Source organism: Syngnathus scovelli, chromosome 3 (assembly GCF_024217435.2).
Source record: "Syngnathus scovelli strain Florida chromosome 3, RoL_Ssco_1.2, whole genome shotgun sequence".
Classification (NCBI taxonomy): Eukaryota; Metazoa; Chordata; class Actinopteri; order Syngnathiformes; family Syngnathidae; genus Syngnathus; species Syngnathus scovelli.
In genome coordinates, this window is record NC_090849.1 from 25370616 (window position 1) to 25386234 (window position 15619).

General features: G+C 55.8%; 4 protein-coding genes across 10 annotated transcripts; 3 read left to right on the forward strand and 1 right to left on the reverse strand.

Moving 5' to 3' along the window:
* The first annotated feature begins 61 nt into the window (after positions 1 to 61).
* LOC125993810 (noelin-like) lies at positions 62 to 3318 on the forward strand. Its single transcript, XM_049762732.1, has 6 exons — positions 62 to 1060; positions 1280 to 1456; positions 1523 to 1678; positions 1809 to 2028; positions 2124 to 2230; positions 2301 to 3318. The coding sequence occupies exons 1-6, from the start codon at positions 992 to 994 to the stop codon at positions 2961 to 2963; spliced, it is 1392 nt and encodes a 463-aa protein (XP_049618689.1). The 5' UTR covers positions 62 to 991; the 3' UTR covers positions 2964 to 3318.
* Positions 3035 to 8219, forward strand: ddx31 (DEAD (Asp-Glu-Ala-Asp) box polypeptide 31). 3 transcript variants are annotated; one of them, XM_049762680.2, is made up of 20 exons: positions 3035 to 3801; positions 4537 to 4611; positions 4740 to 4897; positions 5004 to 5079; positions 5161 to 5204; positions 5270 to 5340; positions 5412 to 5521; positions 5599 to 5640; positions 5711 to 5775; positions 5847 to 5966; positions 6044 to 6150; positions 6214 to 6458; positions 6528 to 6659; positions 6725 to 6784; positions 6856 to 6906; positions 6978 to 7117; positions 7190 to 7274; positions 7359 to 7470; positions 7531 to 7723; positions 7898 to 8219. In XM_049762680.2, exons 1-20 carry the CDS (start codon positions 3478 to 3480, stop codon positions 8010 to 8012), a joined length of 2325 nt encoding a protein of 774 aa, XP_049618637.1. In that variant the 5' UTR covers positions 3035 to 3477; the 3' UTR covers positions 8013 to 8219. The 3 variants fall into 3 exon arrangements, with proteins under 3 accessions (XP_049618637.1, XP_049618638.1, XP_068506276.1); XM_068650175.1 differs by lacking the exon at positions 3035 to 3801 and adding an exon at positions 3808 to 3955; XM_049762681.2 differs by lacking the exon at positions 4537 to 4611.
* Positions 8220 to 8437: 218 nt separating this feature from the next.
* Positions 8438 to 11137, reverse strand: cfap77 (cilia and flagella associated protein 77). 3 transcript variants are annotated; one of them, XM_049762789.2, is made up of 7 exons: positions 10895 to 11137; positions 9593 to 9666; positions 9398 to 9452; positions 9076 to 9316; positions 8834 to 8933; positions 8661 to 8765; positions 8438 to 8605 (listed from the first exon to the last, which is right to left on the reverse strand). In XM_049762789.2, the coding sequence occupies exons 2-7, from the start codon at positions 9650 to 9652 to the stop codon at positions 8534 to 8536; spliced, it is 633 nt and encodes a 210-aa protein (XP_049618746.1). In that variant the 5' UTR covers positions 9653 to 9666; positions 10895 to 11137; the 3' UTR covers positions 8438 to 8533. The 3 variants fall into 3 exon arrangements, with proteins under 3 accessions (XP_049618746.1, XP_049618744.1, XP_049618745.1); XM_049762787.2 differs by having other exon boundaries at positions 10772 to 11137; XM_049762788.2 differs by lacking the exon at positions 10895 to 11137 and adding an exon at positions 10197 to 10346.
* Positions 11138 to 11161: 24 nt separating this feature from the next.
* LOC125993801 (nucleus accumbens-associated protein 2) lies at positions 11162 to 15359 on the forward strand. Of its 3 annotated transcripts, none has more exons than XM_049762716.1 (9): positions 11162 to 12066; positions 12751 to 13040; positions 13128 to 13251; positions 13435 to 13619; positions 13735 to 13955; positions 14046 to 14210; positions 14389 to 14494; positions 14572 to 14669; positions 14797 to 15359. In XM_049762716.1, the coding sequence occupies exons 2-9, from the start codon at positions 12820 to 12822 to the stop codon at positions 15162 to 15164; spliced, it is 1488 nt and encodes a 495-aa protein (XP_049618673.1). In that variant the 5' UTR covers positions 11162 to 12066; positions 12751 to 12819; the 3' UTR covers positions 15165 to 15359. The 3 variants fall into 3 exon arrangements, with proteins under 3 accessions (XP_049618673.1, XP_049618674.1, XP_049618672.1); XM_049762717.1 differs by having other exon boundaries at positions 12751 to 12846; positions 12934 to 13251; XM_049762715.1 differs by having other exon boundaries at positions 12751 to 13251.
* The last annotated feature ends 260 nt before the right edge of the window (positions 15360 to 15619 follow it).

Here is a 15619-nt window from a genome sequence, read left to right on the forward strand (position 1 = left end):
GTAATATTTTTCAAATTTCTCCCCACATACCACTGACGGATTGTTAAATAGGTCGTCTTTAAATAATATATATAAAGCGCGCTCTGTGGGACCAGAAAAACCTCAAGCAATCATTGTTAGCGTGAATGATGGCCGCATTGGTCAGTTAACTTGTTTATCAATTTGTTTTCCGTGTTTTAGTTCCTTGTTGACATCCACACGCGCTCAGGTCCCTGCGCCAAGTGCTGCGCATGCGCGTAATTTGTGGCTAAAACCCCGCGAACTTTGGACACTGGTTTAGTTGTAGTGTTCCCTGCTTGACTTCTGAGTGAAAATGGCTGATGCACGTCGTGACGATGAAGGTTCTCGTAAAAGAAAGCCTGTTTGTGACGTATTTGAGAAATATGGCGCTCGTGCACGTGAGTGCGGAGGCGTGAAGGAGAGACCTGCGCATGCGCATTCTCCAAAAACGGACTGGCTCTGGTTTCTGAGCTGTCTGTCGGAAAGATAGTCTGTACGTATTGCCATTAAGTTCCACAATTGCTAGAGCTGACAATGCTAATGCTAAGCTCTCCATTCCAACAATCAACGCTGTGATTGGATCCGTGTGTTACGGGACGTCAAGAACTCATTTCCACCAACGCTGCGCGCATCTCCGTGTTTGTGTCTGTGCGCGCGTGCGCGGACATCCCTGCGTGTGCCTCGTCCATCTGCTTGAATGCGTGCATCCTTTTCTAAGTCGGCGGTTGCCATGGAGACAGTCTCCTCACTGCGAAGAGGCGACATGTCACTGCTGCAGGCGACAGCAACATAGTTGTCGGTACCGAGCGCGCGCGCGCGCGGCGCGCGCAGTCCTCAGCAGCTATGGACGCTGCCACACGACATGCAGTGACATCATCACTCGCACATACGCCCACGGCTCGTGCGTGCGGCGTATTGGCAGTGGGCTGGCCACGGCAGCGGAGCTGCAAGAAGACGAACGAGGAGAAGAAAGAAGGACAAGACGGGAGGGATGGAGTCCGAAGAGAACGCGGTCAAGTCGTTTCTGCTCATCCTTCTCCTCGCTGCCTCCTGCACGCCGGTACGCCACGTCCGTCCTTTCTCGTTTTCACATCAGATCCGCACACGTCGTTCCTTTTCTCTCTCACACTGACGCACGTCTCAGCCTCACCCACGTTACGAAACTCAACTACGTTCGCTCGCTCGCTCGCTCGCTGTGAATTTTCACACACGCGCAGCACAAACGTGACATCTCTCGACGTCTTTATTTTGATGAGCGTGAACCTTCTTTCACACGCAGGTGGGTCCGGCGGCCCCACGGGTCCGGGACGGGGGTCAAGAGCGGGACGGCTGGCAGGTGTTCAGCTCAGCCCAGAGCTCGGGAGGCGGCTGCGTGTGCACGGTGTTGACCCCCTTCGATGATGCCGTTTGCTCCCGAGACGCTCGCAGCAAGCAAGTGCGACACCTGCTGGACAAGGTGAGAAACATACAGGCGAGCGTAGAAACCCCCACCTCGCTAGCTAGCACGGCGTTAATTTTGCAGGTGCACAACATAAGCCGCTCCATTGAGGATTTGGAGCGGCGCAGCCGTCAGGACATGGGCGTGGTGGAGAAGATGGAGGTGGAGCTCAGAGGCTTGGAAAACAAGTTCAAAGAGGTGGAGGTGGGGCATGAGGGCAACAAGGCCAGGCACTACCAGGTAAGCAAGCGCGCATTGACTTTTGCTAGAGGATCTCGTCTCGCTCGCGTTTCTCAAAACCTGTGGAGGGAGGCTACACAAATTAGCCACCGGGAACTTGTTAGCCTTTGACGAGCGCGTTTGGCTGCAGGCCATGAAGGCCAAAATGGAGGAGCTGCGTCCGCTCATCCCGCGGCTGGAGGCGTACAAGGCTGACGCCCTCCTGGTGCGACGCTTCAAGGAGGAGGCGGCCGACGTGACGGCGGCGCTCGCCGAGCTGCACGACCGCGCCTCCCCGGCGGACTACCGAGACCTGCACGCTCGCGTGGCCGGCCTGGAGGAGCGTCTGCGCGCCTGTATGCGGCGGCTTGGTGAGCGAGCGAGCGGCCAGCCGTGCTAGCGTAGCCCACGCCTGAGCGTTCGTATTTGTTCAACGCCTCTGACCGGCTTCCCGCTCGCCTCGCAGCTTGCGGGAAGCTGACGAGAATAGCCCAGCCCGTCACCGTCAAGACCTCCGGGTCCAGGTTCGGCTCCTGGATGACGGACCCCGCGGCGCCCATCGGAGACAACAGAGTGAGTCGGCGACGTGGCCGTGGACGAGTTTGTTTTGAAATGGCAAAAAATGCATTTTGTCTTGTTGCAGGTGTGGTACATGGACGGCTACCATAACAACCGCTTTGTGCGCGAGTACGCGTCGCTGCTGGCCTTCATGACCACGGACAACTTCACCTCGCACCGCCTGCCTCACCCGTGGTCCGGGACGGGCCAGGTGGTCCTGAACGGCTCGCTGTACTTCAACAAGTTCCAGAGTCACACGCTGATCAAGTTTGACCTGAAGTCATCGCTCATCAGCCGCTCCCGCCAGCTGGACTTTGCCGGCTACGGCAACACGTACCACTACTCGTGGGGCGGCCACTCGGACATCGACCTGATGGTGGACGAGGGCGGGCTGTGGGCCGTCTACGCCACCGACCGCGACGCCGGCAACATGGCGCTGAGCCGGCTGGACCCCGACAGCCTGCGGGTGCTGCGCAGCTGGACCACCCAGCACCCCAAGCGCGGCGCCGGCGAGGCCTTCATGCTTTGCGGCACGCTCTACGTCACCGACGGCCACTCGGGCGCCACCAGGGTCTACTACGCCTTCGCCACCGACTCCTCCACCTACGAGTACGTGGACGTGCCCCTGGCCAACGTCTACGGCCACATCTCCATGCTGGACTACAACCCGCGCGACAGGGCCCTCTACGCCTGGAACAACGGCCGCCAGCTGCTCTACAACGTGACGCTCCACCACATCGTACGCTGACCCTACCGCGCCACCGCCGAGGTGGTGGCGTCGTCGGCCCGGGCGCGCCTCGCCGCGTCACCGACGCCGCGGCCCGAGTCGACGTCACGGCCGCGCGGTGACGTTGGCCACAGATTGTTATCTAACGAACTTTTTATTTTGCGTGTCATCTCGCTGCCATTGCGTGACATCATCGTGACATCATCATCGTGACATCATCATTGTGACATTGTCATGACATCGTAGTGACATCACCGGAACATCATCGTGACTTTGTGACCTCTCCTTCCTTTTTGAACTGACTTGTGTTCCTTTTCACTCGATTGCTTTGATTGATTGATTGATTGATTGGTAAACATTGCGTTTTGCTGCTTAAGCGCAATTTCTCTGCCGTTAGCCCGTCACCCTTTATCTCGCACTCTGCACGGGGAATGCTTTTCTTCGTTTTCTTTCTTAGTCATGTTAGCACGCTTGTTTTCTACCATCTCTTTGCTCAATGGAACTTGCGCGTGTGCAAACGCTCTCTTGAAGACGCATGCGCACGCCGCCATATTGGCACACATTTCACGTCGGCACTGAGGACGGACTTGTTGTAACACGCAGGAACCAAAACCAATCAACAAGCAATCTACTGATTGAACAACAAACTCGTTGGACTTTTTCTTCGAAGCGCCAAGAGCAGCTGAATGAAAACGACAGGTGGCAGCAAGGTAAAGTCAAGCAATGCCCACTGGCAAGGCAACGAAGAAGAACACAAAGACGCCGAAGAAGAAGAGAAGAAAGAGGCGCGGCCTCGCCTCTTCACGTGAAGGGGAAGCCTTTCCACGCGTTCTCTCTCGCTCCGCGTGCGTGCCTAGCGGTGAGTTTTTGGTCTTTGGGCTTCGCGTCTGCGTTCATGTTTCCACTGGGTTATGTTGGCCGCCCTTTACGTGCGCCATTTTGGAGCCAAGGTGTCTGCTTGTTGGGTGCTGGCTCGCGCGTAAACGTTGCTAGCATTAGCCTGATGGTGAAAGGTGAGTCTAAAATGCTGGCTGAGGTCCGAGTCCGGCTTGGAAGTCACGCGAGGCGGACGGACTCGCTTGAGAAACGGGTCGATTGCTCCCAAGTCGAATGGGTGTCCTGAAGGTTCTTGATTATATCGCTAGAGGGCGCCCCAAGTCAGCAATCTTGCCAGTAACAACTTTTATTAGTTCCTAGTAGTATCAGTATGATTAGTATTAACGTCATCAGACTTACTATCGGTAGCAGTATTGTTTGTTATGACTTTGACTGTAAACATTGTGATTGGAAAGAAAGCATTGGCGTGGCTTGGTGCACATCTGTCCGCAAGGTTTCTATTTTGGCTGGATTTTCATAAAGCTGAAGAAATGACACGAGCCCGTCAGGAATAAATAATAATACCCACCCAAAAAAATCCACTCACAAGTGCATATTGCATCCGTGCAACATACAGACCTCCGCTTTCAGACTACATCATGAGGTTATTCGTATGATTAGATGATTGAAATATGTAGAAATACGCCGTTTGGACCGCTTCCGTCTAAGCGTCCGGCTGCGCCTTCAATCGGGCTTGCCGTGTGGCTCATTTGCTCAGGACCGGTCGACGATGTCGTCATCGGACGGGCAGCTGTGTATCAACATCACTTCCTGTTCACCTTCCACTTTACCGGTGAGCCTACTTTGACCTGACTCGCTCTCTCAGAGCGGCACGCACGCACGCACGCACGCACGCACGACCAGGCATTGGCGTGGCATTGTCGAGTGAATGCGCCAACCGATTTTGTGTCTGCCCTTCAGGCGGCCAAGAGGAAGCGGCCTCCCTTCAAAGAGCGTTGTGACAAACGGGCAAGGCCGCAAGAGGGCCCGCCTCCAGCGCAGGTCGGGCGGCGCCTCAAGGCAGACATCAAGACCTCGTCGCTGTTCAGGCACAACCCGGAGATACCGCAAGTGCGCAGGTGAGGCCTCATCTGGAAAGACTTTAGTTGTGTCCTTTTGAGGAGAACTTTTGATTTCTTTTGCCTTTTTTGCCCATGGCGTGTTGACGTTCTGCCATTTGCTAAGGGCCGACGTGTGTCCGCTTACAGAGAAGATTTTTACCTCGGAGTCCTTCTCAGACTTGGACCTTCACCCTCACCTGGTAACGCGCGCGCGCGCGCACGTGCGCACACACATGCGCACTGTCAGCTCCTTGGCCTGATGGACTCTTTTCCTGCACTAGGTGGCAACGCTGAACAAAGTCCTCAATGTCTCCACGCTAACCAGGTAAGAGGTAGGCAGGTTTCCTTCTCCACTCCGCTCCAGCTTGACGACATCTTGTTGCGGTCCAGCGTTCAGAAGCAGAGCATCCCGGCGCTTCTGTCGGGGAGAGACGCCGTGGTGCGATCCCAGACGGGCTCAGGTCAGTGCACGCGCAGTGACGGATTGGCGGCTGGCCGCTGACATGTGTGAGTGTGTTGTTGCGCGTGGCAGGTAAGACGCTGTCTTATGCCGTCCCGCTGGTGCAGAGCCTGCAGGGTCTCCCCACCAAAGTCCGGCGCAGCGACGGCCCTCTGGCCCTCGTGGTGGTGCCCACCAGGGAGGTTAGCCTTATTTGCAGGAAGCGGCCGGGCCAGCGCTGGTCCCTAACCCTCATTTCCGCCGTCTTGTCGTTTTCCAGCTGGCCCAGCAGACCTTCGGCACCTTCCAGAGACTTCTCAAGGTAACCGGCGCGCTCGCACGTATGGCGGAAGGACGGGAAGCGCTGACCCCGTTCCTCCCTCGGCCGGCAGCCGTTCACCTGGATCGTTCCCGGCGTTCTGATGGGCGGCGAAAAGAGGAAGTCGGAGAAGGCCAGGTACGTACGTACGTATGCGCGCAAAGTGGACCGCACGCCCCTAAGCGCAGCGTTTGGCCTGGTGTCGGCAGATTGCGCAAAGGCATCAACATCCTGGTGGCCACACCGGGACGTCTGGTGGATCACATCCAACACACCGCCAGCATCGCCTTTGGCGCCGTACGCTGGCTGGTTCTGGACGAGGCCGACCGGTACCGCACGCACACGCATGATGGCAAACGCGCAACAGCGCACGGGCCCATACCGCCGCCGCCGCCTTCTTTTGCAGAACGCTGGACCTGGGTTTTGAGAAGGACCTCTCAATCATCTTAAATTCTTTGAACGCCACCGGATCAGAGCGACAAAATGTTCTCTTGTCGGCAACACTCACGCAGGGTAAATGCTCACCGGGACCAAAGCCGCTGCCCTAACCCTTGACAGTCACGTGTGTGTTGGAAGGTGTGACGCGTTTGGCAGACATTTGTCTGAAGGACCCGATCAGCGTTCAGGTGCACGAGCCCGCCTCTCCCCCCGACCGGCCTGCCCCCAGCGCCACCCCCTGCGCCACCACCAGCGCCGCCACCACCGCCGAGGGCCAATGGGAAAACTTTGCGCTGCCGACGGGCCTCCGACACTTTGCGGTGGTGGTGCCCAGTAAAGTCCGACTGGTTTGCCTGGCCACCTTCCTCCTCCATGCCTGCCGGGTATGTGCGTCCTCTAAGCGTGTCTCCGTCACCTGCGCACTCACGTGTGGCTGCGTGTGCGCGTGGTAGGGCAAGAAGGCCATGGTGTTTGTGTCCAGTTGCGAGGAGGTGGACTTCCTGCACACGCTCTTCTGCGGCGTGTTGTCAGCCAAGCTGGGGGGCCCGCTCTTCCTGCGCCTCCACGGCAGCATGTGTCAGGAGGTGAGGCCGGCTCCGGGCTCTAGGCTCCGCCTCCGGAGTCGGATGACCTTTGCTTTGTCCACCAGGAGCGCTCTGAGGCCTTTGGCGACTTCTTAGCTTCTGAGCACCGAGTTCTGCTGTGTACGGTCCGTTCAGACGCACTTGACGTGACGGCCAATGGGGTCATACGCTCCAAACACTTTTGTCGTGGTTTCAGGATGTCGCCGCTCGTGGGCTACACTTACCTGAGGTCACGTGGATAATACAGGTGACACACGGGGCGCACCGGTTCCGCTTTTCCTCCCTTCTGATCTGCATGTTGTCGACCCCCGCTGGCAGTACACGCCTCCGTGCAGCGTGGCCGAGTACGTCCACCGTGCAGGGCGCACGGCGCGCATGGGTTTGGCGGGCAGCACCCTCCTCTTCCTCACGCCCGGTGAGTCGGCGTTCGTGGACGAATTGGCCCGCGGCGGCATCAGGTGAGGCGCCACCCCGGTTTGGCTCGAGGTCCGGCCGGCGTTGACCGGATGGGCGGGGCCGTCTGCTCGCAGCTTGTCGGAGATGAAGCTGCCCGACATCCTGGCCCATCTCATGAAGGACGACGCCTTCAAGGGGCGGGGCAAGTACCGCAGCCAGGTATCGTTTGCACCTTTCATATGTAAGAATCCGAGGCGGTCGGCGTCCGCTCGATGGCAACTCGTGCAATTTGACGTCCGGCAGACGAGTCACGGCGCTCTGGAGATGGAGACGCGCGAGCGCGCCACCATCCTGCAGACGCACTTTGAGGACTTTGTCCACGCCGATGCCACATCGCTGCGCAACGCCAAGAAAGGTAAGAGCTCCGCTCGGCCCACCTTGCCTCGCCCCAGCTGACGCTCTGCCTTGCGGTCAGCGCTGGGCTCATACCTGCGCTCGTACGCCACCTACCCGGCCCGTCTCAAGCACGTTTTCCACATCCGCGCCCTCCACCTGGGCCACGCCGCCAAGAGCTTTGGCCTGAGAGACGCGCCGCGAGACCTCGCCGACGGAGCCCGAGGAGGGGGTGGCCCGCGGGGAGCCCCGAGCGCTGCAAAGGCACGCCACAAGTGAGAGCACTCAAGCATACAAAACACTTTGCGAGGTTACAGCAATTATGGAGATTGCCTATTTCCGGCAGCATATCCAATTGCGGATGGCTATTTCCGGCAGCATATCCAATTGCGGATGGATGGTCTGCGTAACAATAAAACCAATGCCAAATCCCTCGATCCCTCACCCAGGTTGCATCGACTGCAACAGCAGAGCGCCAAGGCCGCCGCCGCCGACGAGTTCTCCGCCGGTCTCCAATTCACCACCAAGAAAAAGAAGCGGGAGGAGCCACAAGAGACGGACTGACCACGCGGCAGTCGCGTGAAAAACATCTTGCCCCGCCGCACACTTTGCATTTTAACATGAAACATGGCGGGTTGTCACGTCAAGCTAAAGCAGAGGTGTCAAACCGATTTTTTGTCGCGGGCCGCACCGTAGTCGTACAGGAGGCCATTATGACTGTCAGCTTCTCGTACTGTTCGTTCTTTAAAATAAAAGGGTGCTATAGCAATATCTCCATTATCGTAAAAGCCAAGACAATTTGTAATCTTAGTATTGACACATGAAGTCGATGCACAATGTGTCTTTGCGGGCCACGTAGAATGATGTGGCGGGCCATATCTGGCCCCGGGCCTTGAGGTTGACCCCACCTATGAGGGACCAAAACCATGCACGTCACTTTGAAATGTCGCGCGCATGCGCTTGACAGAGGGCAGGATGCCTTGACGGGGTAGCTTCGCCTCCAACTTTTATTGATTGCCATCACGCACATGACGCCATTGTTGAGTTGGTGCTGCGCCCGCCCGCCGACCTCGCCACTCATTGCCTTAACCGGCTGCCTTGTTGACTGTGGGCTTTGCATGGCGACGTTTGCTGAACGTGTCCAGAGCGGGGCCCACCTGACACACAGTTGGTAAGTGCTCGCGCACACATTAGCATGTGTGTTTATACTACCTGTGCGTAGCGTGCACACGTGTGTGTGTGCGTCTTCATGTGAGGAAGCGCAGGGTTAGTGCGTAGCAAAGAAGTGCGCGTGTGTGTAAAGGGCACACACTTCACCTGCAAACAGAAAAAGTATAGGTGAGTCATTTTGCGCGCGTGCGCCACGCGTGCGCACGTGCTCTGACCGCATGGCGTCGTTCGTGCTCGCTACGGCTTTTCACGTTGTCCTCCAGCCAGCGCCGACCGTACTCGTGAGACAAAAGGTCGAAGAGCGGGGATCTGGGCCTGAGGAATGCCATCGTCAGTTTGTGAAAATTCCTCGGTTCGGGAACGAGCAAACGATGCAGAGCACAGCGAGCGCGTTCGGTGTCATTCGCAGGCGATCGCTGCATAGTCCCTTCAAAACAAAACGCCGGGCACGTCGCACCTCGTCTTGACCCCAAAGGTGATATCCGGGACTTGCGGGCGTTGCGGAGCTCGGCCTCTGTGCGCTTTGGAGCCGGCGCTGTGCTTGACCACACCCATCTGTGCTCTGTACTCCCTCAGCTGTTTGGCCGTCACGCAACCGGACTTGATGGCTTCCTGGTTGAAGGTCACAAAGTCAGGGACGGGGGGGTTACGCGGGGGCGGGACTTGCTGTCGGCACTGGACGCTCCAACGGGACAAGGCTGCACACACAGCAGAGCAGAGCACAGGTACGTGTGGCGTCGTTCTCGCCTGACAGCAAAGTGGACAAGACTGTTCGTTACCTTGGGCCACGTCTGCTGGGAACCTGCTGCTGGCTCCCCCAGTCAAAGGTGGAGCCTAAAACACGGCCGTAGACAAACACTCACACATTTGGCATCCAATCAAGGAATACACAAGCATGCATGCACGTTATATTGCGACATCATCGCCGACACATGGACGTCTCGCCTTAGTTTAACCGATTAGCGTTTATTTACCCTCGGCAATGAGTCGTCCCTCATGGACTCTCGGGTCACGCCCTCCGCGGGTGACGTCATGTTAAGGCGATATACTGTGAGAAGGAGGGGAAGAAAGGCCTCAAAATGACCATTCAAATACAAACATTTTCTTTCTTTGTTTAGGGTCTCTTTGGTCCAATTAGGATCATACATTCGAAATCTGTGACGTCACAGCAAAAACTACTATTTTTTTGACAAGCTTTACTCCAAGATTAATCAAGTCACGAACGAAAAAGAGCTGTCGAGGGGGGAAAATGATGCAAACATGAAAAGAAGGTATCTCATTGTTTTTGGGGGCTTTGCGCACAACACTCGTGTACTGTCTGATTTCCTTCCCCCAAAGTTTTACAAAACCAACATTGGATTTGTGGATATGAAATTGGGCAAAACTTGAGTAGTGAAGAAACCAAACGGCACGTTATTCCAATCAAATCAATATTAGTCAAATTCCTTGTTTGGCAGGCACAAATTTGGCCAATAAAGCTGTTTCTGATTATCAAGAATATGTCGGGGAAAATGTGTTTGTAGGCCATTGGCGGAACAATGACCATGTTTGAGGGGGCATTTCTAAAAGAAAGAATACCTCAGACGTCGTCTTGAACTTCACAAGCGAACCTGTGGCAGGCAGCCCGATCTAACCAAGAGAATTCTTGTTGCAATACTTGTGACTGACTGACCGACCCAGCGACCGACCGACCGACCGACCGACCATCCTTATGACGACGGCAGCAACTCGCGCCTGAGTGGTGCAGTGACTCGTTGCTATGGTTACCGGACAACAAACGCCGACGCGATATTAACTTGACTTATTTGTATATGCACGTAAGTCTAATGAAATATTTTGATCAGAACATATGTTCCATGTGGAGTAATGTAATGTGATGTGATCGCTCCGCCACTAAAGAAACAATGGAACAGCACCGTCGCGTGGACAGAATTGTCACTTCTTTTTTTTTTTCCCCTCCGGCTGAATTCTCGCGGTATCACACCAAAAAAACGAGACACTTGGACGGAAGCTGCTGATTGTCTCCCAGAGCGTATGTGGCTGCGATGAAAACAAGAATCGCTGAGGCGGAAACAGATTTGGCGACACCGGTAGACGAATGCGCAGACGGGCGGACGCCACGCCATTCATTCTGTTCTCGCAGAGTCACTCACAGTATCCTTTTGGAAGAAGAGCAGCGAGGCGCTTTTTGCGTTTTTAGGGGATGCTTCTTCCTTGCCGTGATTGGTCAAAAACAAGCTGGGTAGGCTGCACAAGTGGCCACATCAGCCAATCACCTTCGAGTACTCAATGCTCCCTCCTTTCCCGAACAGATGGCAGTGTTGTGCTCCGCGATGGAACGAGTCCCCGTATCGATCTGGCTCTTGCCGGGTTAGTACTCTTCCGTCATGTTCTCGATGATCATGTGCGTAAAAAAGTGAACGACAAATCAGCGCGATGAACACTTTGGACAGAAGCCTTTTCTCATTTGACGTTCTTTGTGGCGTTCTTCCTCGTAATCTTGTCAACGTGCCCGGATGTTGTTTTGCTGACGTCAAGTGTTTGTTGCGGCCACCTCGCGGCGGGGAGACGAAGCACACTGCTTTCATTTTGCTTTCAACGCCGAAAGGATGTCTGACAATAGTTGCCTTTTCAAAATCTCTTTCTAAATCTAAATGCTACAGGTTGTACTATTTTGCTTTTTGTCATCTGAGTTTGAATGTGCCTTTTGGGGGGTGGAATTTATTGTTTAATTTTGATGTCAAAGAAAATCAACACAACAACACAAGCATTTAGAAGCGAGAAAATGTCAAATGAAAGGGGCACAGACAGTGGAAGGAACTTGACGCCTGCTGCTAACTTTGTTGCCAAGTAATCATTTTGGCAACAGTGACACCATATGCTGAAATTTTGAAATGTTTGTATTCTTGTGATTAAAACGTGAAAGTCTGTCAGGTCAAATACATTCCGAAGGAGAATATGACCCAGCAGTTTTGTCATCTTTTCTCTGACCTCATCATTTATGACAGCTCCAGTGAGTGAGTGAGTGAGTGAGTCCCCGCCCGCCCTCACTCCCTCACCTGGAGTTGTGAGCCACCCAATCCACTCGCAGCAACACATCTGTAGCGCTTGTGAGCGAGCTTGCGCAGTCGGCATGCCAAGCGCCTCTACTGCAATGCAGTGCTGTGAGTTGAGCTCAGTCATGCCACACGCGCTGGCATGTGTGTGTGTGTGTGTGTGTGTGTGCGCGCGTGCGCAAGCGCGCCCGTGCCCCCTCCCTTGTTGTCCTCCGCAGGGCAGTTCGTTGCTTTAGCAGTTAGCTGCATTTGCGCCCTAGCTGTCCTCAGATGACTCCCCCGCCCCACCCCCTCCTCTCTGTCTGCAACCCCCCGATGCTTTCTGGGTGTGTGTATGTGTGTGCGTTTGTGTGTCTGCCTGCTGCCGCCGTCGGAAGAGGAGCAGAGAGGAGGTGAGCAACCAGACAAGCGCAAGACCAAAGTGAACGAAAAACTGCACTTCGTAGCGGACTTGATTGGACTCCCCCAAAATGTACTGGACTCCTACTTTTGAAATGGGTCACGGTGGCCGGGAGCACGATGACACAGATGGACTCAAAACTCTGGTAGACTCTACTGGACTGTCGCAGACTTGACAATGGGCACTATTATGACTGGCTACTATTATGAGAGGCGCGCAGCAATAAGTTAAGGTTCTGGATGCAGGCTGAGGGGGCGCTCTGACCGCCTCGTATGCGGATGTCGGGTGTCTCGGTACTGACCGATGGTAGGCAGGTTTGCTCCGAGGGAGCCGCCGTCCTGCTTGTTTTGTCCCTCCCATTGAAATGATCAGCGAGCTCTGCAGAAGTTGGTTCACGACGCTGATCATTTCAATCAGGTGTGTGGAGGAGGGACAGTTCCAAACGGGGCCGGACAGCGACTCGCCTGGCCCCAGCCGATATCTAATGACATGCTCGTGGTAGGCAGGACGGACTTTTTCCCAAAATATTGTGGACACCCCCTGACACGTTGGCCTCGACCTGACCCTTCTGGTGTCTGTCAGACTGAAGCGTACTCTCAAGTGGACTCTTGTGGACTCTGCTTTTCTTCAAATTCCTTCATTTCCTTGGACCCCCCTCTCCCCTCCCCTCCACCAGCACGACATGGACGCTACACCTTCCGGCAGCATCAGGAGCAACCCTCCCTAAGCCCACCTCCATTCCATCATGGCGGAGTCCGGTCTTCAGGTTTCGGTCGGTGATTTCGGAAGCAGCGTTCTGAGCAGCCTGAACCAGCAAAGACTCCTGGGACTCCACTGTGACGTCTCCATCCTGGTCCAGGGTCAGCTCTTCAAAGCCCACCGTGCCGTCCTGGCCGCCTCCTCGCTCTACTTCCGGGACCTGTTCAGCGCCGAGTCCTCCGACCCGTCGGAGTGGTCCCGCTCGACGTACGAGCTCCCGTCCTCGGTGACGCCGTCCTGTTTCCGGCAAATCCTGACCTTCTGCTACACGGGCCGTCTCGACATGGTTTCCAGCGAGCAGCTGGTGCTCATGTACACGGCCGGGTACCTGCAGGTCCAGAACATTGTGGAGAGGAGTCGAGAGCTTATGAAGACAAAGAGCACATCGTCCTCATCGCCGGATCGCTGCGACTCGCAGGTGAGTTTCAGTCGAGCGTCCGGCGTGGCCCGGTAGACCCTCAGCCATGAGCTTATTGTCGGTCCGCTTGTTCCAAATACTATGGTCAACTCGGTCCAAAAAGCAGGACGCACCGAGTTCAAAAGAATGGTCCACAATGGCTGCTCTTTAGTGTTATCCTTTCTTTGTGATGGTGGTTCACAGACCATCTCAGCGGATGAGCTGGGACCTTTGGACCAGTCTGTGGGCCACCTGCAGGATTCCAGTCCAGATCCGTCGCGCATGACTCCAGAGGACCTGATTGTGGCCGAGAGCCGGATCAAACAGGAGAGGCGAGAGACGCCTCCTGAGGAGCATGCAGGAACAACTCCAGAAGAACCAAATGGCAGGTCAGAAGGTCACGCAAGACCAGTGTGGCCTGTCCGGATTTGAACGGATCCGAAAGTTGGTAGGGCCTTAGTCCCACCCCTGCTTTCTGACTAGTCCTCCTCCATTTGTCCTCAGAGTGGACTTTTCGAGGGAGCTGCAGAGCACCAGAGGGAGCGCTGTTTATTACCTGGGTGCATCCAGGAGCCTGGTCCTGCAGTCCTACCTCCCAACTACTTCAGAAGACTCGCCCGCCCCATCGGAAGTCTGGACGGAAGTCAAGCCGGATGACGGTTACTACGGCGATGCTGCCGCCGCCGCACGCTCTGGAATCTACCGAGACGCGATCCAACACCGGGGTAAGAGCGGTCGGCCAGTCACGTGACTCGTCTGCGTGTCTTTTGATGATTCGCCTCCTGATGTCCCGCCCGCCGCCGGTCTCTAAATAGAGATGCCACCGCGCCTGCCGTCAGCCAGCGAGCGGCGTGCGTGCGTGTCGTTGGGAGGAGACAGCGTGGCGCTCCCCGCTAGTCTGATCAGTCAGATTGGCTATCGATGCCACCCCGCGCTCTACGCTGAGGGCGAGCCCGGACACAAACTGGAACTGGTGGCAGGTCATGTCAAATTCAAACGGGAAAAAAAAAAAAATGGCGCTGTTGCCAGCGGTGGAATAGTTTAGTGGGATCGTGTGTGTGTGTGTGTGTGTGTGTGTGTGTGTGTGTGTGTGTGTGCGTGCGTGTGTGTGCGCGCCTGCATGCGTGCATGCGTGTACGCTCATTTGCGCCCGCGTAGGTTCGGGCGTGTTGATGACACGGGGCCAGCTGATGAACTGTCACCTTTGTGCCGGGGTGAAACACAAAGTTCTGCTCAGGAGGCTGCTGGCGACCTTCTTTGACAGGTTAGCATAGCCTAGCTTAAATGATCTTTTCTTGCTAACACGAGCGTACTCGTGTTCCAATGTTGCGCTATCCGTAGAAACACCCTGGCCAACAGCTGCGGGACGGGGATCCGCTCCTCCACCAACGACCCGAGCCGAAAGCCGCTGGACAACCGGGTGTTAAACACCGTCAAACGTAAGGCGCGTCCCACGCTCGCTCGGGCTGTGTTCCCAATCATCCATTTTGACTAAATGAGTGATTCCCAACACAGCCCATGCCCGATGATAATGGTGCCGTGACTAACGATGCCGGTCCTGCTCAGTGTACTGTCAGAACTTTGCTCCGAGCTTCAAGGAGAGCGAGATGAACGTGATCGCGGCCGACATGTGCACCAACGCTCGCAGGGTTCGCAAGAGATGGCTCCCAAAGATACGGTCCCTGCTGCCCTGCGGTGGCGGGAAGGCGGTCCGCAGGGGAGCCACGGGACCGGGAGGCGGCGGCGAGAGCTCGGAAGCGCGTCGGCTCGGCGTCACCCCCTACCCGTGTCCGGAGACGGCCGGGGAAGGTACGCCACATCGGGACCGGCACCGCCGCCTTCTCCTCTGCGTGGGCTCCTCCTCCTCTTCCTCTTCTTCGCCACACCCCCCGGATGCTGACGGCAAGGAGGCGGAGCCTCCAGACAGTCAATAAGCATTGGGCTGCGTCTGTCCAACTTCCCGTCTGTCCCCTAACTTATCGCCCGTCATTCTACCTCACGGCCCGTCTACCCTATGGCACTTCTTGTCCTTTTCCTCAGCCGCTCTGCTGCATGTTAACCAGCTTCTTGGCCGCTAGCAACGCGGGACTGATCATGCTGATGACAGTAAAGCTTCTCTGGAAATCACAGATATGCTCTTTGACCTTTTACTTGTAGCCAAATTCCATTCTCCTTTCGTTTTGAATCAATCCATTGATCGCCCCTCACAACTGAACATACCTTATGATTAATATTTACAGCGTTACTACATTTGCTTGAGAAGCCCCCCTCCCCCGCCCCCCCACAGAACGTCTTAATTTAAACGGAAACATCGTGAAGCGATAATAATCGCCGTCTTATACTGTACAACAACATCTGATGGTGGCAGGTGCTGAAATGTGTTTCTTGA